At 37.7% G+C, this 27,832-nt stretch overlaps 1 protein-coding gene across 3 annotated transcripts; it reads left to right on the top strand.

Annotated features, from left to right (window-relative positions):
• On the top strand, positions 1-27,832 carry LOC137291451 (uncharacterized). Of its 3 annotated transcripts, none has more exons than XM_067822800.1 (11): positions 1-87; positions 8,737-8,820; positions 10,555-10,765; positions 11,529-11,673; positions 12,865-12,941; positions 13,200-14,928; positions 15,285-15,511; positions 19,706-19,822; positions 21,599-21,758; positions 22,427-22,545; positions 22,884-27,832. In XM_067822800.1, the coding sequence occupies exons 3-11, from the start codon at positions 10,556-10,558 to the stop codon at positions 23,091-23,093; spliced, it is 2,994 nt and encodes a 997-aa protein (XP_067678901.1). In that variant the 5' UTR covers positions 1-87; positions 8,737-8,820; position 10,555; the 3' UTR covers positions 23,094-27,832. The 3 variants fall into 3 exon arrangements, 2 of the variants coding, with proteins under 2 accessions (XP_067678901.1, XP_067678900.1); XR_010957259.1 differs by having other exon boundaries at positions 42-87; positions 11,529-11,679; positions 21,599-21,699; positions 22,884-22,971; XM_067822799.1 differs by having other exon boundaries at positions 42-87; positions 11,529-11,679.

Genomic DNA, 27,832 nt, shown 5'->3' with positions numbered 1-27,832 from the left:
TCAGTAGAGGGCGTTGTGCAAGTATGGCGGATGCACCCCAACCCCGACAATGTGGATGATACTTGTCTAAAACATATCAGATTTGAGGTAAGAAGGTTATCATAAAATGCAGTTTAAGAGATTCTAATCACAACTGGTTGAAGATTATGTCACAAGATCTTGACCTTTTCAAACACCAGTTTTATCTACCATGACTGCACGCATGGTGTATGATTCCCGTAACATTCAAGTGGTGTATCCTGCATGCTTGGTGGACATGGATCATGCTTAACACACGTGTATCTGTGATTATGTTGGAGGGATATTACCACAGGGTTGTTTACAAGCTTCACTGCTTCTTTCCAGTGTCAGTGCCCCATGTCCCATTCAGCTGTTTTATGTCATATTCATTGGATAAAAGACCATTCATAATTTATTGCTAAGGTTTGATAATATTTTTATGGAGGAGCATGTACAGTGTGAATGGCATTGTGGCCCACATTCATGTCGTGTACAAAATCAATGACACCCCACCCTGCTTCCCATAATCTTTAAACATCACTTATTAATATTTTTATGTACCAAATTGTTGTCACCCTACCTTTCCAGAATGAAATGGGTGCACCCATCTACCTTAAAATCATCATCAAACTGCAACCCATGCCACAGAGAGCCATCAATTATGGTTCCTTTATCGTTTGTATGATCTAATGTAAGTTAAGTATCTATGAAGGATAATGTCACACTAACAAGATAAGTTGAGAACTGTATATTACCCCTTTGTTGTGTGTGTGCTTACAAGGTTTTTTTCCCCCCTTTATCTGAGATTGAAACAGATGTCAGACTAGACTCACGATTAAGTCCTGGTTCATAAATGTGTTTTGACGCATATTCAAATATCTTCAAATGACTGAGAGAACTGTGGTATAAGAATGATGATTTAGCACAAACTGATACAGTAACTAGAAATTTTTTAATATCTTGTCGCATGTTGCCTAACATCTAGACTGAGAGTGATTGTTAACAGGATTAACACGTAATCTGCAAACTATGTAAACAAAGCTTTTGTTAAATATTGCCCATTTCAACTGGTATACACAAAATTGTATGGCTTATTATTGACTTCTAGAATGATTGACAATTAACTTACAAACTTCAATTGAAACTGGACCCATGCAGGTCCTGGGTAGTGTAGGCCTTCAGCAACCCATGCTTGCCATCAGACAATGTTCATGCTGTTGATCACTGGATTGTGTGGTGCAGACTTGAGTATGTACTGACCGCTACCATATAACAGGAATATTGCTTTGATCCATGTAAAAGTAAACCCATTCACTGAAATGTTACATTTATCTGCCAGTAAGAGAATGTTTTCAAGAGATTCTCAATTGTTGTTCAGTGTCTCCACCAGAGCACACACATATTTTTAGTCATTGCTCAGCCATTTTGTAATGAAAGGTTTGACTAGTGTGTAGTTAGTAGGATCGAAACAGATATATAAATGAATGAGTACTATTTGAAGTGTGATATGATATGTCAATCCTGGATCTGACCAGGCTGAGTCACAAGGATATGTTATATCACTAACGTGGTCCGATATACCTCGAGGAATGTGTGTGGTCAAAACTGTTTAAGCCATAGGCATTCAATGATGGTGACTTTCGAACAGCGTGTTTTGATAACTGGTTATTTGTGTTTTTGAAAATGTGTTCCCCAGACCTGTCACATCCACACTTCAGTGACTCTGTGTGGTTTGCAGTAACAAGTTGGTCGTATCTGTGGGTTCTGAGTTGACTGTATTCATGACTCAACAGACAATGAATGTGACATTGTTTTGGTCAGGATGTGGGAGGGAGTATCACAACATCTGCGGTAAACCACATGAAGGCTAAACCAGTGTCACATTCATTGTCGGTTGTGTCATGGAACACAGTAACACCATGCATGAATGATTTTAGCTGGTATTAGACCTCATGTTCAGGACTAACCGTGTTATGGCATGTGACATTTCAAAAGGATCACTCCCCATTCATTTTCAGCATAGTGATACTGTTTGATTTGCATACTCAGTGTCTAATAGGTCAGAATGTTTCAGAATGTGTGTGGGTGTGTGGGGTGGAGAGGGTGGTGGGGGAGTGTGTTGATGAGGAGGAAATTGCCATGTTGTGTCAGGTTAGTGTATTTAACATATTTCTGTGTTACAAACTGCATCACATAAGCCTTCTCTGAAATGTTTACCAGCGGCTGATTTGGATGGAATGTCTTTTCACCATGTCATTCACACTGCATTCTCTTCCCACAGGGATTACTCGTCATATCTTCCTACCTAACCTCTGTTCTAATACAACCCTCTCATGGTGCAAGTGTTCAAGACTCGTGGTTGGAGTCAATCAGATTTAGATGTGCAATCAGCGACCTTTTTTCAAAAGTGATCGTTCGCAAGATCTCTGTAAATTCCTAATGCATCATTAACACTAGAACCTCTTCCCGAGCGCGATACTCAAATGTTTCTTCTAGACAGAACTCAGTCATACGGAGAAGCATGTACAATATGAATGACACTGTGGCCCTTGATGTCATGTACAAAATCAATGACACCCCACCGACACCCACACCCCCCCCCCATAATTTTTAAAGATCACTTTTTAATACTTTTATGTACCAAATTGTTGACACCCTTCCTCTCCAAAACAAAATGGATGGCCCCCACCTCCCTTAAAGTCATCATCAAACTGCCACCCATGCCATCGAGAGCCATCAGTTATGGTTCTCTTATCGTTTGCATGATCTAATGTAAATTACATATCTGTGAAGGATAATGTCACAATAAAAAGATAAGCTGAGAACTGTATATTACCCCTTTGTTACCCTTTTGTTGTATGTGTGGGTATTATTTCCACTACTTGATCTGAGATTGAAACAGATGTCAGACTAAACTCACGATTAAGTTCTGGATCATAAATGTGTTTTGATGTATATTCAAATATCTTCAAATGACTGAGAGAACTATGGTATAAGAATGATGATTTAGCACAAACTGATACAGTAGCTAGAAATTATAATGTAACATCTTGTAGCATGTTGCCTAGCAACTAGTCTGAGAGTGATTGTTAAGGGTCATAAATATTCTAATAGGGTACAAATGCAAAATCACTTGCTGACATTGTTATAATTGAAACCCCGTCATTAAAACTGCTCATTTTGATCTTTAATTACCTTAAATCGACCTTTTTGTCAACAGTGCATAATTCTCAACTGCAAACGAAATTTCAACCAATCAGAGCAGCGTGTCTCCATGACGTAATAGTTGGTATAGAAATGAGGGTCTGTGCAGAATTCATCTACATTTCAGAGGGTAAATTATTTCGTTTACAGGTTTGTACAAACCTGAAATCGCGGAAGCTGTTGTGAAAAATGAAAGCTATATGTTCTCACAATCTACTATGACTTAGTTTTGTCTCCTGCTTTGCCTAGTTTTCAACTTATAACCCTTGTTTTCACAGACGATTCTGTCAAAATCACTTGGTGTCGCTACATTGTAATCCGTGTTAGGTGGTATAAACCTACTTACACTACGACTTCTTTGTTCTCGGGTGTAGTATAACCAACCAAAATATTGGTTATACTACGGGGACTACTTTCTTCTGTTCGTCTGTTTCTTAAAGAGACACAGACTCGCAAAAATTCAAATTAACATTTATTTCGGAAATTACATATAACATATATCTACATATTAGCAGAAATATTGAAAGAATTGATTTTAACTTTATTTTGTATCTTTTCTTTACAAATCCAATAAATACTGTTGAAAATACTAGAACAAAGTTTTTGCTACACTTAAAATAACTGGATTACCGTGGTAGTGGTGGTGGTTGCTAGGGGTTCAGCAGATTTGTACATGAAAGTATTAAATATTAAAGACTTCCGCTAATATAGTGATGGTGTCATCGCTTTTGAACATATCCTGCAGGATGGTCGCTTACACAATGTACATGCTTCTGTATGAAACCCACCACCACCCCACTAGCCATAAATGTATGAACGGTCCCTACGGCTATTGTAGTTTGAGGAAATGTTCCGGATAATTGTTGTCCATTATTATTAGTATATTTCACATATATTATTTACCTGGACATCTTTTGGACTTGAGTGCAATCTTCATAATCATATTGTCGGTAGAAGCGATAACATCGTCGCCATCTGATGAAGGTGCCAACATGGTCGACTGCACATGAGCCACACAACTAATGTTGATGTTCACGCACGTGATAATTGTGCACGGGCGATAGGTTCGGCACGTGACTACATGTCTGTGCCGTATTACCTCTGGTGTGCCACCATGCAAAACACGAAACATAGCAGAAACTGAATAACAAGAAGGACACACAACATTATATACTGTTGTAATATGATGAGGACGAAAACTCCTATACTTAGATCTACTTTAAGTCAAAACAAAGAAATTCAGAGAACACCTTGCGAGACATATTGTCATGTGTTTAATATAGAAACTAGGGTTGATTTAACACCCGCGCAAGCTTTGTGACAAAAATGAGTATGTGTTAATATTAACTTTTATTGCTATTTTTCACCTTCACAGCTTGTAGTATAACCAACCAGTTGGTGGATTAAACTGCACATACTCATCGTATAATCTATACACGTTATTTGTCATCATTCACTTGATGCTCAGTTAATGAATTTATAACAGGTATAATTAGTGGTAACGCCACTTAGATTACCCAACAAAGGCCCCCATTTGGCATTTCTTGTGTCTGGATTGATCAAAGGATTAACCGATAGCACGCTGATTGATTAATTAGTTTTATGCGGATTTAAGTGGGGGATTTGTCAAAAGGTAGTGTTTATGTATGTACATTTACTAATCTATACTGAATACACTCTTTCGTATCTGTGTCTATGTAAAAACAACACCCTTCTTTCAAAGGATTAACCGCCAATACATTGATTGACTATTGGCTAACTAATGACTTTTTTTAAAAGAATGATGCACATTATGCAATTAGTTGCCAGGTGTGTTATCTTGGGTGACCAATGAGACTATACAGCAATGTGAAAAACCTGAAACGATACATTTCGTATATTCGATTGTTGTAAGACACATCACTTGGGAAATCTGCAGATGATGTATATATCACTCGTTTTTATGGATATTGATGGATACATTCCTCGAACAAGGTAAGAGCCTGACATTGCTCCTATAACTTTAATTTGTTTTAATTTTAATATTTGTATTTTGTTTTATTAAGTTGTCTCAACTTTCAACAGAATCAGTGTTTTCCTCGTGAATTTGTAATGATACAGATGACATAGACTAGGACGTGTGGGTGAATTATGATTCATCTAGGCAAACTATAAAATATCTAGATATTACATTCCTGTTATACATTCGCAGATCGCTTCTTTCTGTTCAGTTTCAAAATCCATACACGTATGATTATAAAGTAATGAGAATTATGAGACCAAATATAAAGACGTATATTGACAAGTGTCTACATAGTGGTGAGTGAACGTTTACAAACCAAGTAAATTTAGCAAGTGTAGAAATTTATTGCGCAGTCTTTTCTCTTCGCCCCCGACCTCGCTTATGTTACGTTACAAGTTATGTCATGCAAACTCATTTTGGCCATGATTCAAATACATATTTAACTACTAGTAGAAAGTAGTTTTGATTTTCTGACTTGATGAAAACAAACCATAATCTCCTTAATTCAAATGGACTTTAGTCCGTGACTTCACGATTTTCAAAAATGGCGGCGCCCTGTCTGAGAATGAATGCTATTTAAGTTTGTTTTCATAGACTTACAAAATCAAAATTACTTTCTACTGGTAGTAAAATATGTATTTTATTGATGAACAATAGGATTTTGCGTGACATTGCTTATATCATAACAATTTTACTCTTGTAAGTGAGGTGGAGGGCAAGATAATTAGCAATATTTATGTCACCTCGCCCCCCACCTTGCTTCCGTGGAAGAAATCGTTATGTTACAAGTTGTGTCATGCAAAATACTTTTGGCCATGATTGAAATACACATTTAACTACTGGTAAAAAGTAATTTGGATTGTCTAACTTAATGAAAACAAACCATAATCCCAATAATTCTAACCGACTTTTAACCCGTGCTAAAAGCAAAAAAATGGCGGCGCCCTGTCTGAAGAAAAATGCTATTTAAGTTTCTTTTCACCGACTTACAAAATCAAAATTACTTTTCACTGGTAGTAAAATAAGTATTTTATTGATGGACATTAGGATTTTACATGACATTGCTTATAACATAACAATTTCACTCTTCGAGTGAATCGAGGCGGGGGCTGAAATAATATTATTTACAATAATATTGACCACAACCTCGCGTACGAGGAAGAAAGCATTATATTCATGCAAAATCCTTTTGGTCAGCAATGTGTAGTTTAAGCAGTCTTTATTTTATAAACTCGATGAAACTTGATCTCCCATTTTCTATCCTGGAAGCATGGTAGGGGACGAACCATCCGATTTAGTATATACCACAGGCTTCCACACGCTCGCTTCGCACACACAAACAACCAATTTAAGCACAAACTACGGGGTCCGGTGGAAATCTGTGCATAGTGACACCATCACCCGACAGCAATTGATGGCAACACAACAATTCGGCATGTCTTTGGTGATGTCGAGAAATCAGCAAAATGACGAGCTTCCTACACATTTTCTATACAATTATATTGGAAATCGTTCCTTCTATTACGTCAGGTCTGGTACTCTGGCGACAGTGTTATGTAACCAAGTCTGTGGTTTCGTTTGCGGGCGAGAGAGAAGCAGACGACTTTTTAGCAACTTTTAAGCGCTTGGTTTTAATTAGCCACAAGTTGTTTTTTTTTAAAAAAATGGTGTTTCTTTTATGATTAACCAGAAGTCTTTCATATGCAGTTATAAAAAGAGTACCAAAAAATTGAGTTTAGTGGTCCTTTAACAGGATTAACACGTAATCTGCAAACTATGTAAACAAAGCTTTTGTTAAATATTGCCTATTTCAACTGGTATACACAAAATTGTATGGCTTATTATTGACTTCTAGAATGATTGATACTTAACTTACAAACTTCAATTGAAACTGGACCCATGCAGGTCCTGGGTAGAGTCGGCCTTCAGCACCCTATGCTTGCCATCAGACAATGTTCATGCTGTTGATCACTGGATTATGTGGTGCAGACTTGAGTATTTACTGACCGCTACCATATAACTGGAATATTGCTTCAAACCGTGTGAAGTAAACCCATTCGCTGAAATGTTACATTTATCTGCCAGTAAGAGAATGTTTTCAAGAGATTCTCAATCGTTGTTCAGTGTCTCCACCAGAGCACACACATATTTTTAGTCATTGCTCAGCCATTTTGTAATGAAAGGTTTGACTAGTGTGTAGTTAGTAGGATTGAAACAGATATATAAATGAATGAGTACTATTTGAAGTGTGATATGATATGTCAATCCTGGATCTGACCAGGCTGAGTCACAAGGATATGTTATATCACTAACGTGGTCCGATATACCTCGAGGAATGTGTGTGGTCAAAACTGTTTAAGCCATAGGCATTCAATGATGGTGACTTTCGAACAGCGTGTTTTGATAACTGGTTATTTGTGTTTTTGAAAATGTGTTCCCCAGACCTGTCACATCCACACTTCAGTGACTCAGTGTGGTTTGCAGTAACAAGTTGGTCGTATCTGTGGGTTCTGAGTTGACTGTATTCATGACTCAACAGACAATGAATGTGACATTGTTTTGGTCAAAATGTGGGAGGGAGTATCACAACATCTGCGGTAAACCACATGAAGGCTAAACCAGTGTCACATTCATTGTCGGTTGTGTCATGGAACACAGTAACACCATGCATGAATGATTTTAGCTGGTATTAGACCTCATGTTCAGGACTAACTGTGTTATGGCATGTGACATTTCAAAAGGATCACTCCCCATTCATTTTCAGCATAGTGATACTATGTGATTTGCATACTCAGTGTCTAATAGGTCAGAATGTTTCAGAATGTGTGTGGGTGTGTGGGGTCGAGAGGGTGGTGGGGGAGTGTGTTGATGAGGAGGAAATTGCCGTGTTGTGTCAGGTTAGTGTATTTAACATATTTCTGTGTTACAAACTGCATCACATAAGCCTTCTCTGAAATGTTTACCAGCGGCTGATTTGGATGAACTGTCTTTTCACTATGTCATTCACACTGCATTCTCTTCCCACAGAGGTTACTTGTCATATCTTCCTACCCAACCTCTGTTCTAATACAACCCTTTCATGGTGTGAGTGTTCAAGACTCGTGATTGGAGGCAGTCAGATTTAGTTGTGCAGTCAGCGACCTTGTTTCAAAAGTGAGCGTTCGCAAGATCTCGGTAATTTCCGGAGGCATCGTTAATGCTAGAACCTCTTCCCGAGTGCGATACTCAAATGTTTCTTCTAGACAGAACTCAGTCATGTTGTATTTGTTTCTCCACATTGCTTGCATTTGTCAAGTTGAATCTAGATCGATGTAATACGAGTTCTGATTGGACAGAAAAAAAAGGGAGATAAATCTGATGCCATATTTTGCCGCTAGGGGATTTTATGAGAACCGCGAAATATGGCCGTATTAGAACAGATGTTCGTAGGAAGATACGACAAGTAACCTCTGTGGGAAGAGAACGTTCACACTGATGCCATTCTGTGATTCTGTCTCCTGTCATAGACCATTGTTTTGCCTGCATTTCAGGTCTTCCTAGCAGTCTGGTGAGCTCATCAGCCTTGCACGTTGTGACTAAACCTGAGGTGGAGTGATACGGCAGCTTACAGCAAGGTATCGTGCTGAACCTATATTTGGGGCACTGTCTCTCTGAATTACGCCCAGATTAATTCATATTCATGTAGCCACATTTGCACATATTTAAATCTGAGCCAGTAATATCTCTTATTGAAATCATTCTTTGAATCTTTCAATACCACTTGTTAAAGTTACCATACAGCTGTCATTAGAGACACAATGTCAGACTTTTTTTGGCATATTTTTGTCTATATTTCTCATATTCGGTGGATTATTATGCACCCCTTTTTGCTTCTTATTGATGCAAGACTTGTTATCCCTTACGACTTGTCTGAAATCAATAACTGAAACTTCGAGGCGAACAAACAGATAAAACGCCATATGTGGAATGTGAACGATTGCTCCATACATCAAAAACTGTTGCATGTGGTGTTGTCAAATGGCCTCAATCACATGTTGCCTTATAGAATATGCGTAAAGAACACAGCAGGGGACATAAGTCAATAGGGCTTGCTTGAAATAATGCTCATCCATTACAGGGCATGAGAGTCAGCTTAATACCATGTTGTTTTAGTTCATTCAAACATTTTAATTTGATATTGTAATCTAAATACATATCTTTTTGGAATATGTGGTAGCTTCCCTGAGGGTTGATAGTTATAGTACTTTTGACAGAAATGCAGTAGGTACTTTTAGAGACATGTGGTGTGGCCTTGTGCTTTTAAGTGTTTGGTGTGTTTTGATGACAACCTTCAGGGCGTAATGGCAACTAATTGAATATCTAGTAGGTCACATGATTCACGTGCAGGATGTCACACCTGTAATGAGTGTCATGTTTATGTCAGTGTCTCATGGGAGCATCTCTTCTTTGACTTGTGTCCAGCCCTTAGAAACCCCCTTGCCTCAAGTACCCAGCACAGTATGGGGCTGGGATGGGCAGCAAAAATGAAATCGAGTACCCGTATGTGCTTACCCAAATCAGAATCGAGAAACCGAAAATATAAGGAATACAGCTTTTTTGTGAACTTTCTGGATGTTCGATCACAATTTTAACTTGAAAGGGTGGCAGTAAAACATCAAAACTTATCTCAAACTATTTTTAATATATTTCAGTAATATATAGAATAACACCATCACTTACACAGACCCTATAGTGCCTACTGTTACTGTAACTTGACTACTAACTGCTTATGTGCAGATAAATTACAGTCATTACCAGTGATAATGACCTCAATACCAGTGATGCCTTGTCATTACAGAGTTCTCTCCCTCTAGGGCTAGTCGACACCAAGAAGCAGGACTTGATTCCATCTGTACCTGACCCAGATTACCAGAGTACCTGAGTACCCGTCCCAGCCCTATACCTCAGTCTTTGGATATATATGATTTTGACAAATTATTTCTGTTTAAGTGATATTTAGCCCCAGTGAGATGGGAGATCACAAACCTGAAGAATTCTTGACTTGGTTCTTTAAAGGCTTCAGCACTGCAGAAAAGGCTGTGTTGAAGGGAAAGTAATATAGTTCAGGGCCTGTGGGACATAGTATCCAGCCTCAACCCACAGATGGCCATGCTTTAGGTTTGGATGACTTGTGGAGGTGGATGCTGCCGTACAAAGTCATTTTATTACAGAGATGATGAACTCCTATATATTTACATTGAATCATAACTGTCTAAGTACTAAGATTGTTTTGTACAACAGCACCCTGTTCCCCATCACTACCACTTTCATTGGAATTAAAACAATGTACCATTGCCTTGTGTTGACAGAATGGCTGCTCAGGGCAAACTGAGTGTGGAGTGTTCAGGAGAAAGTGACCATTCGTTTATAGTAACGAACCACAGTACATTCGCTTCGCCCACCCTTTCATCCCTTCCTGCTACTCATTCAAGCCAGGGATCAAGCAAATCCAGGCTCCATGTCAGCTGCCTGGAATCGAGCCAATCAGGACTTTTTATTGACAGACACCATTTCAGTCAGGTAATACAGACTTCTTGATAAAACAACATCTGTTACATTATCATCAACATTATTGTGCTTCTTTTCAATGCTTTTGGTTCACTGATTTATTTTTCAAAGATAATACACACATAATACAGAAAAAGCATTTAAATTTTTTTTTTAGTGAATGAATGATACTTCCTTTATCCTGTGATAGAGGTGTGATGATATATCATAGTATCGATAATTGTAATACTTTATCAGGCAATAAATATATTGATACTTTTTTTTGTATTGTGATATGTATTATTAACCTCAAAATTGTTATTTGCCACTAGAAATTGATGGTTGTGTAAATATTTACACTTTTACTTGATATGAAAATATATGTTTCTAAAGAAAATAACTAAAGATAGTGTATCATGATGTGCATCAAATCGTATCATTCCAAGATATTGTGATATGTATTGTATTGAGAATATTTTGTATCATCACACCTCTACCCTGTAACACTTCTGAATGTTTTATTGATGATAACTGACTTGTCTGGATAAGAAAGAGCCGTCTCAAAAGTGTGATTATACTCAGTAAATTTGTTAAATTCAAGTTAGGGCAAGTGTTTATATTTTGAGAAATAGATCAATAATTTGAAACTCAAGAGGAAATGTGTCACATTTTGAATTTTACAGTTGTGGTTTGTTTTAACTGCCATGATTGCAAACTTGACATGATTACAGTGATTATATTACTCAGACAGTACAGTATTTTGATATTGATATTTTGATCTCATAATGTTTTGAAGGTGGAGAACACTGATCCCACAAATGTGCAGCGGGGCCCTGTTGTGATCAAAGTTGAGGTGAAAGGAGATGATGTGAAAACAGTGAACGTGGACAGAGATCAAGAAGATGTTGTCATCAAACTTCAAGTCTGTGATCCATCAAAGAGTAAGGGTAATGATTAAATGGTCTTTTCTTATGAATGTTCATGTGTTTAGTATATGTTATTGATGAGTTAGGATGGTCCTAACTGGCCCAGTTGTGTAAGGTGCTGCAATTCCATGCGGAAGAAACTTGTGGAGTTGAGTCCCTTGCGGTGTTGGTTGGCTGTTTAACGCAGCAATATTCCTACTTTATGGCAGTAGTCTGTAAATGATTGAGTCTGGATCAGACAATCCAGTGGTCAACAGCGTGAACATCAATCTCCACAGGTGGGATACTATGACAATTCTAATTCTTCAGGGGTGTTTGAGGTGCTGCATTTATGTGCAGAACCTTGCAGAGTGGTGTCCCTTTGGTTAGTTGGTTTGTTGTTTAATGCCAACGAGTGAGTGAGTGAGTTGAGTTTAACGCTGCACTCAGCAATATTCCAGCTATATGGCGGTTTGTAAATAGTTGAGTCTGGACCAGACAATCGAGTGATCAACAACACGAGCATCGATCTGTGCAATTGGGAACCGATGACATGTGTCAGCAAGCCAGCAAGTCAGCAAGCCTGACCACCTGATCCCGCTAGTCACCTCTTACAAAAAGCATAGTCGCCTTTTATGGCAAGCATGGGTTGCTGAAGGCCTATTCTACCCCGGGACCTTCATGGGTCTAATGCCAACAAACTGCAGTAGTCCAGGTATATGGTAGTGGGTACTAGATTGGTTTATGTAGACCAATTTTAACCAGGTCTGTCCCAGATCTTTACAGGTTTGTCCCTTGGGCACACCAGAAGCCTGTTTGTGTTTGAATGTGGTTGACCCTGTTATGTTACTAGTATGAGCAGTACTATACCCATTGCTTGGGTATAGCAGTGGTATTGGTCTGATTCCTGAGTGCATCACTTCAGATATTCCTTCAGCATTACAGCAACATGCTATGACATATGTCAAATACTATTCAAAGAGGTCTTAAACATAACTCACTCGCTCACTCTGAACTAAATGCACTAGTAGTTGTACTGTTCATTGTAAACAGTTTTATAGCTTCTAATATTATTGATCTTTACTGATAACATGATGTGGCTGAAAATTGCTGGTGTGACAATAAATATTAAGTCACTCACTCACTGAACAATATGTCAGTATCATTGTGTATAATACTGCAACTTTATAGTAACATTTCCTTAAATGCATCCTTTTGTGTTTTCAGAAACATCAGACCTTGATGATGCTTCCATTCTCAAGTCGATTTCTGACATATCAATGTCTACAACCATTAAACTCTTTGTAAGTCCTGATTTGTGTAGCAGCCGAACTTTATCTGTCTTACCACCCCTGGTTGGAAAGTTTTGGAGTTATAAAGGTTCACAAATCTCCGCAATACTATCATGCTCTTTGAATGCACAAATGTTACAGTTAGTGAATATTGATAGTCATATTTCATATGAAAAACAAACTAATTTTTTCTTCAGTATTGATGTACGAAAAATTGCTTTAGAACATTGTGTATATGTCTGGATCTGCCATGGGTTTTTTCTCTTCCAGATGGTGTCCCAGGTTGTCTTCCTCACATCAGTCTCTTGTTTTGCTATGTTGAAAGGGAATGTAGTGACCATACACAATAACAATGTGTACAACTATCACCAGACACCACCTCTTCCTACAAACATTGGTGATGGAAACTACAGATCAGGTGATGCTGCTTCTGTCAACAAGCTGGAACCAACCCATAACAGCATCACTGGTGACGACAGGCAAAGAACAGATGCAGCTGTACCTGTCAACCAGATGGAACAAGTTCCTGTCAACAGCACTGGTGATGATAACTATAGACTAGATGCAACTGCACCTGTCTACCAGATGGAGCCAACTCTTGACAGCAGCACTGGTAATGACAAGCACACATCAGATGAAGCTGTGTCAGAGGCGTCTATGCATAGCAGATCCACTCCAGTGGGAAGCCCTGATAAAATGATTACTTCCAAGAAATGCATGATTCGGTGTAAACAACTTATGCCACAAGCTGGATTTAAGAATTACCTGAGTCTTCTGTTTTCTGCAGAACCTCCTCAATCAAACAGAATCTACCCAGAGATGATGACCAGTAGACATGACGATGCTAAAAACCAGGAAAGAATTTTTCAGAGAGACCACAAAGACCATTGCTTCTGGGAATCTTCAAGAACAGAAGCAAGTGTAAGGACAAGACTTGCATACAGTTGTCCCGATGATCAGGAAGATATTGATGTAAAACAGCTGCAGAAGGGGGTGAAGAGATCAACCATGACAAAGGACTTCACGGCTCTTGCTATGCAAGGAGACAGCAGCAACAAGCAAGAGGCCAAATCTGTCGCTGGAGCTGGTCATGACAACCTCACCCAAAGTCTTGGCAATTTTGAAAGTCTAATCAGTCCTCTTCTGCAAGTGCTGGCTATAACTGTGTCATTGTTTATTGCCACCTATGCTTTTGCAAAAACCATACTGCAGTTGCTCTTTGCAGTGACCGAAAGACTGAACTCTTTCCTTGACAACGGGAAGCATTATCTTTCTTGTGGAAGGAATCTCATTTCTTCAATCTGCATCAAGTTACAGTGCCATGTTGTTGCCATGCTGCTCCCTAATCATGTTCCTCGATATTTTGGGATGATGATGATGATATTTATGGAGTGTTCAGGATTCAGTGAAAGTCCAAACAGCTTTGACAGTGGAACACCAGGGATTAAAGATAGGTCATCTGTCCACTCCAATCAGAGAAGACAAAGCCATGGGGAAGATGTTAAACCTGCTAGTTACCAATATGAAGCAATGTCAGTTCCCAAGAATGTGCAAAATGTCAATATCTCAGGTGATGATGCACATGAGCATACAGACCCTGATGAGAGTTATGCACAAAATCATTTTGATGACACTAACCAGACTAAGAGGAGGGATGATCCCCCTGATAAAACTGAAGCTCACTGCTTATCTTTAAATGAGGTGGACAATATCCAAGATTTTGCAAAAGGCATAGCTCCAGATGCATTGGAAATAGCCAGGAGTGGATTCCAAAACACAGGTTTACAAGATCCTTCAGCTTGTTCTAAGGAACATGATAGTGAAGTTCAGAAAGGGATACCCTCACTTCCTGACGATTCTGCTATCAATTTGAGAAATTTGCCTGGAAAAAAACAGATCCATTCTAAGGGAAGGTGCGTCTTTGACAACTCGTTAGAAACTGATGCAGGAGACAACGAGTCAGCACAACATGCTCCACACCATCTTAACACACAGGATGGTAATTATACCAGCAAGAATATTTTCATTCCTGATTTTATCATTCAATGATAATTTGCACCAGGTTATTATGTGGGAGTCCAGATTTGTTTGTTACAGGGTGCATTTGAAGATAAGAAATACAGAATTAGTCCCTTGTTAAATTTGTTTAAGGTATACTGTTGAGAATGGTCTCTTGGATATAATGAGCTCTTTTGGGAGTCTGGGCTACTTACTGTATATAATTTAGCTGAAATATTTAGTGTTAACTAACTAGAATTAGTGGTCATGTTGAGTTCATTATAAACAAGTTTACTGGATTTATTGTCTACACATTGTCACAATGATGCAAATGCTTTATAACATGATTCTACACAGGCTCAAGAGATTTCACAGCTTTCCAGGACTTGGTGAAACATCAGAAGAGAGACTTTGAGCAACCTATCCTGCCTGATGATGTCCAGCTCGATGAAAGACTGCATATGCCCCCCAAAAGAAAGTATGTTTGGCCTCACCAACACTGCATCCATGGGGAGATGTATGACATGATGAACTTCATCCTAGGCATCGAATCAGCTCTTGATGGAACAGGAGTGTTCATACAGGTAACAACCTGCAAGATTAGATTTTGACAGGGATGTTCATACAGGTAACAACCTGCAAGATTAGATTTTGACAGGGATGTTCATACAGGTAACAACCTGCAAGATTAGATTTTGACAGGGATGTTCATACAGGTAACAACCTGCAAGATTAGATTTTGACAGGGATGTTCATACAGGTAAGAACCTGCAAGATTAGATTTTGACAGGGATGTTCATACAGGTAACAACCTGCAAGATTAGATTTTGACAGGGATGTTCATACAGGTAACAACCTGCAAGATTAGATTTTGACAGGGATGTTCATACAGGTAAGAACCTGCAAGATTAGATTTTGACAGGGATGTTCAGGTAAGAACCTACAGAATTATATTTTGACAGGATTGTTCATTCAGGTAACAACCTGCAGGATTAGCCTGCATGCTCTCACTTGCGCTCTCATGCACATACACTTGCACGCACACATGCACACACGCACACTCTCATTTACTCACATTTCTCACAGGTGAAGTTTAGGGTTGTGTTTTTTCATGTGAGCCCCTTCCAAAGAGGCAAATTACTGTTATAATAGGGGTCTTTGGTCCAAGTGAAGGTTCCAGTGAAATCCCTTATCTAACTGCTGGTGTGCTTGGGGAAGTTAACTCAGTAAAGAGTCTGAAGTCACAAGAAGCTAATTATAACTTTATTGACAAGAAATAGAATAACAAGCGTGGCCACAGAGATGCAGCACCCTCTGGGCTGAGAGCTAGAGCTGACTTGTGTTGGGAGTCTAAACCCAACCGATGGGCAAATGGAGGTGGAGACTATTTAACTAAAATTGAAACAATACATTGATTTTGATATGCTGACTGATGCAAAAATGGGTGTAACCTATGATAGCCAATGAAATGCAGGATAAACAAAATGGGGTGTGTCCTACCGGAACAACTTCAATGACAAGACAGGGTAAGTACTTAATCTTTTAATCCTATTCTAAGTGGCATTAATCTTGTTGGCACATTGGTGAAGTAACAAATAATATGGATGATCAAATTCTTTATTTTCACAATGGCGACGTTTCGGTATGGATTCTTATACTGTTTTCAATCATGAATCTATTGCCATGGTGAAAATAAAGAAGCTGATCATCCATATAATTTGTTCCTTCACCTTTAACTAAAATGCCTCTAAAACAGATTGTTGCTTGATTGCTTTCTCTTGGAGACCCTTAATTGGTGTTTGCACAATATTATTTTAATGTAGGTGATGGCATGTTTGCCTCATCAAAGCAGTTTATTAACCTGTCTAGACATAACCTTAGTCTTAGTGAATGATTTGTCATAGACTGATTACCTCAGTCTAGGATTTTAACTCCGTGAAATTGTGTGGTCGTAACTTATGCCTTTTTCAATAGAATGTCTGTGAGATAAGTTTTCTACTTTTGACAGGAGTCTTGTCTAAACTGTTACTGATACATGATGAAACTAATATTCTATATTTATATTTTCCTAATATTTGAATGCTAATCTATGGCTTGTATTGGTTACAACTGATAATGAATTTTGGCATGAATTATCATTTCATGATAACTTCCCCTCTGTCTGAAAAAGTTTGGTCCCCACACTTGTACAAAAGAAAATATGGACAATGGTATGAACTTAGCTGATGGACAGTTGCATTATAGTGATAGAATAATAAATGACAATTAAATATATTATTGTCTCTCTGATATAGGGGCACAGGTTCTTTTTTCTGTCGTAAAAGTGTCAGGATGTGGAATCTGGGTTGTCTTGGGTCTGTGTACTGGTTCTTGATATTTCCAGGAGGCCTTGTGATGGTTCCACATCCTAATTTTTGGAGTCAACTTGTCCATTATCTCATACAGAGAGATGATTTTCAAGAAATTACAAAACAAATGGGAGTTAGCTAGTGGCAACAATATACATGCAACTTATTTTGTTGTGCAGAATATGTACATAAGGATATTTTTCCCTTCAAATAAATTGTCTATTAATAAAATGTGACAGTTATATTGAAGTCAAGACCTGAAATGAAGCATGGGCAATGTACATGGGTTAGTAACTGTCTCCCGTTAGGACAGAAATGTTATGTAGAAGCAAACATTTATACATGTGCTTGTGCATTTAACAAGTGCATTTGTTCTTTCTGCTCATACTTTTTGGTTTAGAACCATTTGTTAGGTACAACTTTGAACACCTTGAATTTGCAAATCTCTGTTTTGCATTTGTTCATTCCCTTTCTTCACGCTGTATTTCGTTTTACATTTTGTGTTGCTGAAGGTTCATTCTGTTACGGTACAGTGTATTTCGCTTTCATTTCGTGTTGGTTAAGGCTTGTTCTGTTCACTTTTGAGATTGATTGATCAGATCAATGCTCAAAATTTGTTGTTGCAAATAACTTAGGTGATCAGGATGATGTCATTCGTTCACAACTAGTGTCTTCAGGTAACACAATGTGAAATGACAGGACAACAAACTTTAAACAAGGAATTAGCTCTTAATTGAGATGATACAGTAAAAGAAGATCCTGTACTCTTCACAGAAATATTGATATCTCACGACCAGATATGCATGTCACGCACACTCCTTGGAATGGTCGGGAGATTCTGTCATCTGTTGTTGAATAATAAAGAAAGTCAGCGCTTCTAGCGAAATTTTCGTAGAAAGTTGGATCTTGGCACGGGTGGTACGATATAGTCCTTCGGCTGGATTTGAAAATTGGAGAGTCATCATCTTGATAATGTTCTTCGGGGGTGGCAGTTTTGAGCATAAATTTGACATCTTCGTAGTTCTCATTGAGGTAGTCCTGCATGAGATGGAGAGGAACACATTCAAAGTGAACTGTATCATAAGTATAATCATCATCATGGACATTAGTAGGCTCGTTACAAGAACAATGATGGCTGTTGTCAATAGTGACTGAGACAAAGCACTCTCCTTGACTTATTTCAATGGCCGAAACTTCTGTTATTGCCTCATGGACTTGGCGTGTGTGTTTTGGATATGGGTCTGTATTCAGTCCTGGGGCTGTTATGGTCGAGTGCTGTTTGGTGTTCCTTGACAGAACTTTTACTGATTGATTTTCTTCTGCTGATTCTTTGTGGTTGGAGAATTTGTGATTTTTCAGTAGCCGTTTTTGTCATTTTCCTGACATGTTTTTCTTGAGGTGAAATTCTTTTCAAACTGCATCAGGAATGCTGCTGCCATATTCCCATGTATTTCCTCTTTCTGGATCCTTCCATTTCACCCTGTAGTAGATTTTGTTGTTTGCTCTCTTGGAAGTAAGAATTGAATGAATGTCATCAGGATTGAAAACCTTGTCTTCTTTGCTTGACATTGCAACTGGTTGTTGGGTTGGTTGTTCAACCTGACTTGATTCTGATTGTGGCCTTGATTTCAGCAGATGATGTTTTCTGTTTACTCCTCGTTTTCCCTTGTTTGTATTTCCTTTTCCCTCGGCCTGGTTTGATCTGCTTCTGGTTTGGAACTGTTGTACTAGGTCCTGCTGTGCGTTCTTTCTTGTATGCCTGTCTTCTTTTTGTTTCTAGTCCTTGGATTATCTGCCTTAGTTTTAGAATTGAGTACTGTACCTGTAGGTGATTGATCATTTGTTGAACTTGTTGACCGGGAGTTATTGCTGTCAAGCTATTACTGATACATGATGAAACTAATATTCTAAGTTTATATTTTCCTAATATTTGAATGCTAATGTATTGCTTGTCCTAGTTACAATTAATAATGAATTTTGGTATGAATTATCATTTCATGATATTGCTCTAAATTTTATCATACAGGGTGCATTTTTTCCACCCGACAAAAACTATGTATGTATCATTTCCTTATTGTCCCCTGCCGTGATATCACTGGAATATTGATAAAAGCGGCATAAAACCAAACTCACTCACTCAATCATTTCACCTCATGGATACAATGAGTGATGCCTTCTCTTATGTCCATGCTTGCCATCGATCTCTACTTTGTTAAGGGATGGTTTTCAGTGTTGCTGTTTGGGCTATATACTAGTAGGTACATGTTACATCAAACACAAAAGAACCAAACCTGTGTAGTTTGATATAGTAAATAAACAAAATAACATCCTTGGCATATGGAAAAGGAAGATAATTGCTATAGGAAAGTTAGTTACCTCCCTTGCATGAAGTTTCACAGTTATCAGATGTATTTTGATAAAATGTTTCAGGTCTCCCCACTTCATGTACTAAATGGAGACATTCAGTCCTGGATGGTGAAACCTCTGTCGGACTTGAGAACAGCCTACTTTGACCATGTCGGAGAAGCTCCCTACATTGAGGAGAAGGTAATGAGACATTATAGTATTAGCCTTAAAAGTTGTTAATTTGAAATTTGAAATATTTCAATCTAATTTAAAAAATGGAGTCCTATTGTATGGTATTGATAAAAATAAGCTAGATGAATTTAATCATTTCATTCTCTGACAATTATTTTTTTATTAAAAAAGATCATTTAGTAGAGGCCTCCTTGAAGGTTGAGTGAGGACAGATTTCAGTCTTAGTAACCTTGGGGTCATTGTTATTCATTACACTGCTTACACTGAGTCTAACAAACCCTCGAAGAAGGTCATGTTAACTAACCTTTTTAACTGACAAATCAGATCACAGCTTACCAATTCTCAAAAGTTGACATTTGCACATTACAAATTTGGAACTTTTACCCCATAAAACTTTATACTGGAAGAATTCGGAATGTTGTTTTCCATACAATGCAGATAAGCACGCCACAACAGTGAGTAAACAGATGCTGTAGATAGTGTTTTTGTCAATATTCAAGGATGTCAGCTTGTGGAAATATTGGATAATAATAACCATGTCGTCATATCTGTGTTTTATGTGGACCTGGGTATCTGCAAGTCTTCCTGAATCCTAAACAGTAGGTGTTGTCTGATTGGTTAAAACCATTTGGCCATCTCACATTTGATTGGACAATCATAGGTCACTCAAATGGTAGCTAACGCAACCTTCTACAAGGGTTTGTTAGACTTCAGATGCATAAGAGCCTAAGTGAGTGAGAAAGGGAGTGAGTGAGTGCGTTTTACTCCACTTTGAGCAATATTCCATGAGAATCGCAGCATGAAACAAATGAGATTTCTTCTCACATTGAGTGAGTATGTGGAGGATGGAACCACTAGATTTTCCCACCCTTCCTTGTTTCACATGAAGCACTGAATGTGTGACATGAATGTTGAAGGTATGACACAATCATCAGTTTTCTTTGTCTGCAGATAATACAGATGAATGTAATGATATGCGATCTGGTGTCGTTGGGCTAATATCACTCTGTTGATGCCTCATGGCAGCCACTGTTGTTTGAGGCAGGTGTTGGCTCTCAAGGAGTGTTAGCTGTTATAGGAAATATGCAATCCTTGTTTCATAAGCAACCTGTTGTCGTGTGGGTTATGTAGCTACAGACTGCAGCAAGTCAACATGAAGCCATTACTCTTCGTCAGAAATACTCATTTCACAGCATGCTCATCCCACACAGGCATGGAATTCACATTTGTAACCTTTGATTTCATCAGAACAAATTTAAAGGCACACTATCATGCCACACTTCTCTAAAAATCAACATTGCATTTTTCTCATTAATATTAACGAGAAGTCACCAGTAAAGCTACCATTTAATTTATTCTGAAAAAGAATTACATATTAAGATTACAATATGAAATTAATAAGTTTGGATGAATTAATGCAACGCTGCATTAAATCTACTCTCACTCACTCTACGACCAAATTTTATTTCAAGCGAACCCCTCAGTTATGTGCCTTGGAGTACTCTCTATGAATATCCTAATTTATTACAACACACATGGGGCAAACTTTATGTCTTCAATATTTGACACTTTTTTGGGAAATCATTTTTGTGTCATAAGTAGAGACATGTAATTTCAAACACTTCTAAGGTGGCAGGGTGGCATAATGGTTACAGTGTCTGCTCATTATGCCCAGGTTCAATTCCCCACATGTGTAGAATGTTGGAAGCTCATTTCAGGTGTTTCCCACTGTGTGACATTCCTGGAATATTGCTCACTCACTCACTCCAAACATTTCTGTTGCAGGTTGAAATTGAAACATTTCTGCAAATTAGACGGAAATATGAAGTCTACATCAGTCATCAGGATGATGAACCAGACACACTGAAAATATATGGACTCACAAAGTGTGTAAAAAATGATCACCATTTTGTGAAAATCATTTATCAGTGCAGGGAAGCTGCAGGTAGGCAGGAGGTCAATTTGTGGTGTGTTTTTTTTTAATTTTATTCTTATTGTACATGATTTAAGATGATATACATGTTGATATTGTATGAAAAGAAACTGAATTTTAAACTAACTTTGGATTGTAAATTGCTAATACCTTTATCCCTGACCTTTAACACGGGTCTCAGAGTCCATGGATGACCCCTGCATATCAAACAGCCTTGGTATGGTAACATGGTTATGCAGGTTAGTTGATAATTCAATTATCAAAGACAAAAGCATATATTCATGTATGGAGTGTGCCGAAAAACGTAGAAAAGCCCATGTTAATTGTGGAAATAGCAACATAAACATAATAACTTGCTACTGAAACAGTGATTTTTCTGCACCATGGGAAGGTTTTCTTTCCTGAATTAAGTGGAGTGTTCTGTGTTTCTCTGTTGGTGACTGCTATGGTCCTAAGTTCAGTAGAAGTTAAATTATTAATGAAATATAATGCTGATGGTAGAAACATTTTCGAGCAAAACTGAAAATGTAAAATCACTAGTGCATCATTTGTTTTATTTGTGGGAAACTATTTTAACATCAAAAGAAAGAAAATACATCCCATTCTGTTTCGAAACTCACTGAAGGACTCTTGTCTCCATTATGATTGTTTAAATATGTAGATGATTTCTATATTGCCAGGTTACATTCATGTGTTTCTGACATTCCAAACACGGAGGAGAAGATTTAATCAAGTTCATCGGGTTCCAAGTGGTCAGACCTTGAAGGCGGTGATGGCACATCCAGCTATCCATAACTTTGTGAGTATTTCATCTTGGGAATAGGATAAGACAAAGAAAATGTATATTTTTAAACTTATCCATGTCTTGTAAACTCATGTCTTGTACTCAAGCACAAGAAACATGCAGCCTGTGTTCTGATGGGTTCTATGACCCCTCTGTATGGTCATTTTCATCGTCAGACGAAGCAGTAATCCTGTGCAGCAATGATGGTCATTTCTCTTGCATACTGATGGACAGATTAAACAGGAATTCTGTCATCAAGTTGGACTTTAAATAACTGTCAGATGATTTTTGTCTTTCAAATTTGTGGGGACCAAGGGAATTTATCATCTTCTGGTCTTGCTTTTTCGTTTTAGGTGAGTCAGCTGAAACAAGTGTACACTGTGTTGGAAGATGGCTGCTACATGACATTAACATTGGAGGGACGTCACATCTACCCATCCCCTTCTTGGAGAGTGAATCGCAACTGCATCATTGAGATTGTGCCTTCAATCAAAGGTGGTATGCTGCCATCAACACCCCACAGCCCTCAAAGATGTGCAGAGGGACAAGAAGAACCAGCTTAATTTATGCAGGTTCTTATTCTAGTCTGGAAGGAATTATGTAAGGTATCAAGTATTTGTCTTATACTTGAATACTATGTTCTATTTGCCCTGAAGAATCTCAGAAGTCATGTAATTGTAAAGTGTTTTATTGTGGTCATGACATGATGTCATAAAGGTATGCTCAAAAAAAGTAGGGAATACTCAAGTATAGTTTAAAATTTCCAAAACTTAAAGGAATATTAGTCCCTATTGATAATTTGATAATTTTAATGAAAGAATTTGAAATACTTACATGCAGCAGTGGTGGAATATGACTGAAGATGCTTATGAGATCCGGAAGGGTGATAGGGGTGAGATGAGATATGTCATAGTAGGCATTTCTTTATCAGTAGCGTGTTTTATCATATATCCCATGTAAACTTACGATAATAATACAGGGGTGCAACATGAATGATATGGTCAAATTCCTTATTGCACCCCAGATTCCATATTGAACCCCTGTCGGTTCTGCTTTCTCCAAAGTTCATTAAATCAGATTATTGCAAGATAACGGGATATATGATAAATATAATACATCAATCATGGAGCATACTAAACGACCTTCCGTGGAAAGCGAGTTTAAGACTAAATCTTTCATGAGTTTAGTAAAAAAAAGTATTTCGCAGATGCGAGTTTAGTATTCTGTTTATTGCTGGCCAACATAAACTGATAGAAACTGCGGCAAAATAGTGTGAGGACTGTCAACTTTCCGCTAGTAAAGCAAGATCTAGTAAAATTGCGACAACGACATTAGCATTATGACATCACAACTTTGAACCATTTTGACGTCATGCTTCAAGCGCTATTACACTAGTGTAATATTGCTATAATTAAATTTTTATTGTGTTCATTAAAATTCTGGCAATCTGATTGGTTTACTGGGAACATTTCTTTTGATTTCATTTGCCAAAGAATCTAAAAAGTAAGCCACGCCCACCGAACCGGACTACTTTCGGACCTGAGGAATGTGGGGGAATACCTTTACACGGCGAGGGAATTCCCTTAAACTCAGGGACCCTAATGAACTTTGGATAAACATTGAAGTGATACATTGTTTTTAACAGAAACAAACAACTCAAAATTATCTGTGAACATTAATAATATTGTAACGCCTCGACAAGAGCATGCGCACGATGGAACATCAGTTCATGGCATCACAATCCCGGTCACATCACAGACTCTTTCCACTTGCGCAAATACTGCTGCCACTAACAATCTCAGTTCCACTTCATGTCATCGGGCTTCATTTCCAATTCTCACTTTTCAAACTGAGTCTTTCATTTTGCTGGTAATAATTCAAATGTTTGAACTTGAAACTTTGCTGTTACCGGAACACGTCACGTTGTGTTGTTCCGTTCTGATTTGTCACCTGATTTTAGCTTTGTTGATTTGGAGCAGTTTGGGGGTGCTCTATGCTGATTGGCTAATTGTTTTGTAGGCGTGTCATTTATGTAAATGAGTCACCTGAGTCATGTCACGCCATTACCGAATTCTTACACCGAAATTGTTAATCAGACGTAACAAAGATACCTGTTTCAATGAATTTGATTATGTTTAAAGAAATATTGTTGAAAGCCTATAGTATTTGTTCTTGAATTTAATTATAAGAATTGACTGTGTATTTCTTTCATTGCATTGAGGTATGAAACTAAAAACCAATGTGCAAACTTTTGTAACTATCCGCTATGCGGATTCATACACTTTGCACACTGTTTTTTTGTTTCATACCTCAATGCAACGAAAGAAACACACATACCTGGATTCTTACAAAAGTTTGCACATTGGTTTTTAGTTTCATACCTCAATGCGACGAAAGAAACACATACGTGGATTCTTACAAAAGTTTGCACATTGGTGTTTAGTTTTATACCTCAATGCAAAGAAAGAAACACACAGTCAATCCTTAAGTAAAAGTTTTACACTGCAGTATCTTTCATGGTCAAGTAATAGTAGAGCATATGGATGTTTTGATTCTGAACTTGATGGTGTTATGGGAGAAATAATGCGCTCTTTGAACTCCCATGACATTTTCTCATTCAATTCAAGACATTCAAATGCACTAAAGTACTGTCCAAAATGGGAAAAAAATGATTTTCCATGTTTATGTCAACAGTTTATGTAGTTTATATATGAGTGAGTGAGTTTAGTTTTACCCCGCACTCAGCAATATTCCAGCCATATGGCGGCAGTCTGTAAATAATCAAGCCTGGACCGGACAATCCAACTATCAACAGCATGAGCATGGATGTGCACAATTGGGAACCAATGAAAAGTGCCTCACCAGTTAGTGAGCCTGACCACCCTATCTCACTAGTCGCCTCTTACGACAAGTTAGTCTTGGGAGCTTAGCTGTCATCATGGGGGCTTTCAAAGGGCTTCCAAAGTGCTTGCCAATGCATGGATATATTTTGGGCGTTTTTAAGAATATACAACAAAATGGAATATCTCCTTCCTTTTTGAAAGAGATTTGAACACTGGGTGGGATGTAATATTCTTTAGAATGGTCTTGAACAAAATATGTTATTGTTTTAATATGGAATCTAAACTATTTTTCAGGTGTGTAATATCATGTTATGTTTGCATCAGTTAACTACAAGTGGAAACAAAAAAGCAGCATTAAGACCGTAATTGCAGGTATCAGTGACCTAAGCCTCCAGAAAGTCCTACTACATTTAAGTATCTTGAAAACACATATATGGGACACATATATGGGAGTTCCAAGTGCAATTAATAATGCTGCATGATGATCGTGCTAACGGCTCTTTTAACATGTGTTATTTTCTGAGTGCAAGGGCACCTGGACCTGAAATGGTATATTAATGAATATTTGTGTTCAGCGTTGAATATCTTTGTTGAATTTTCAAATCTGGGCCCCGTTTCACAAAGCTATCGTAGCGCAATGCCTGTCATACCTCCCACACTGTAACATGGACTTATGACAGTTGTAGTGCTGTGATAGCTTGTGAAATGGGGTCCAGATATGTAAACAATTGAAATTGTTTCACTTTATTAAACTTTGATCTGACTATTCAGGAACCTGTGTATCGATCATTGGGCATAAGCATTGATTCAAGACTCACCTAATGCAACTGCCCATGAAGGTGTTCTCAGATATTCTCACTGAGCAGTATCATAACAGAATAAACAATCTGGTTTTAATGACAGTCGATAGAAATTTCTATTTTTAAAAATGATAAATTTCTTTTACAACATACTAATCACATTTTGTTTCATGTAATGCATAGTTTTAGATATGTTTCGGACGTACAGTTATCTTGGAGTAAAAGTTTGTTCTCTAGGTATTCCGTTTTCATTTTTTGGGCTGTGTTGAAGCTTACTGTGTCCAGAGCAGTTACACCTCACAAACCCCCGTCAACTGCATATACATTATGTAGATGAAATGAAATGACTGAAGTATATTGATTGTTGTTGCACAAACTGATGCAAAACTGCTGACCCTCTTTGTTATTTCAAGAAATGACTGAAATTTCCAGCCATTTCACTAAATGACTGATTTCATAATCTGACTGTAATGTGTGCGTGAGTGCATGTGTGCGTGCGTGTAATTTTGTAGTATAACACAAATCCCATTTAAATTAAAAAGTAGCCCCAGGAAAACCAGGGATTCAGGCCTGAACCTAGGGAAATCTATGGAAATAATATGGTTCAGGGACTGAGACAGACTGTATTCAAGGATGAGACAAATCTTAATACATGCCAGTATACAAACATTTTCTCGGTGTTTTAGGAATGATATGGACTATAGCAATTTTACATATAGTCACGTGTGTTAGATCTAAGCGACTTGTCACATTTTAAACCTGAATATTTCGAAGAAAACATCTTAACAGTATAAGACTGTAGTTTTCTGAAATTTCAAAAAGCTTCTTGTTGTATGAGTGTATTTTAATGGTGCGTGTAATGTGTATAAACCATGGTTGGTTGGAACTAATAATTGAAAAACTGAAGTATTAGAAGCACTTGGTTTCCTGTGAGCAACCTGAGAAACTTTTGTACGAGCAGTGGACAGATATATTTTTCAGTGAAAAAGTGTGCTTGAAGTCAAATGGTGCTTTTGTCATGTGCAGGTTTACAGAGGGCTAGTGTACAAATGTAGAAATGAAATAGTCAAAGATTCTTGTTTAGAGATGGTGGCTGTGGGTATGTATTTTTTCAACTTTGTTATAATCATGTTATACATTATATGAATTATATTTCGCTCATCCCTTGCCATGACACTGCTGGGATTTTACATAAGATTGTACTTACTCACATGCACTCTCAGTGAATAGCACACAATATCTATGTCAATGTTTTGTTTTGATTTATTTTTCTTTAGTTAAAGAAACTTTTCTAGGATTGTGTTTTGTGTCTATGGCAATGCACACCCTCATATGGAACTGTTTCAATAAAGAGGTAACTATGGACATGTTTTATGAAGCTGCAATAAGTATGCTCTTATGTCTTTCATAATATCCTTACTTAAGGCTAGACCAATTTTATTTCTTGTTTAACGGATCCACAAGTCATATTGTTTCAAGAATGAGAAAAAAATATAAATTTCTCCTGCCCTTCTAGTTAATTAACATGTTATGTGACATTACTTAATATTGCACAGCACAGTCATGTTCTGACGAAACCATAATAGCTAAAACAGTAGTCCTGAACATGACAGCTTGCATTTTGTTCCATTAAGTTCAATATTTTTAGACTAAACTTGA

Source organism: Haliotis asinina, chromosome 7 (genome assembly GCF_037392515.1).
Source record: "Haliotis asinina isolate JCU_RB_2024 chromosome 7, JCU_Hal_asi_v2, whole genome shotgun sequence".
Lineage (NCBI taxonomy): Eukaryota > Metazoa > Mollusca > Gastropoda > Lepetellida > Haliotidae > Haliotis > Haliotis asinina.
Note: the sequence above shows the minus strand (reverse complement) of the source record. Positions and strands in the feature narration are given on the sequence as shown.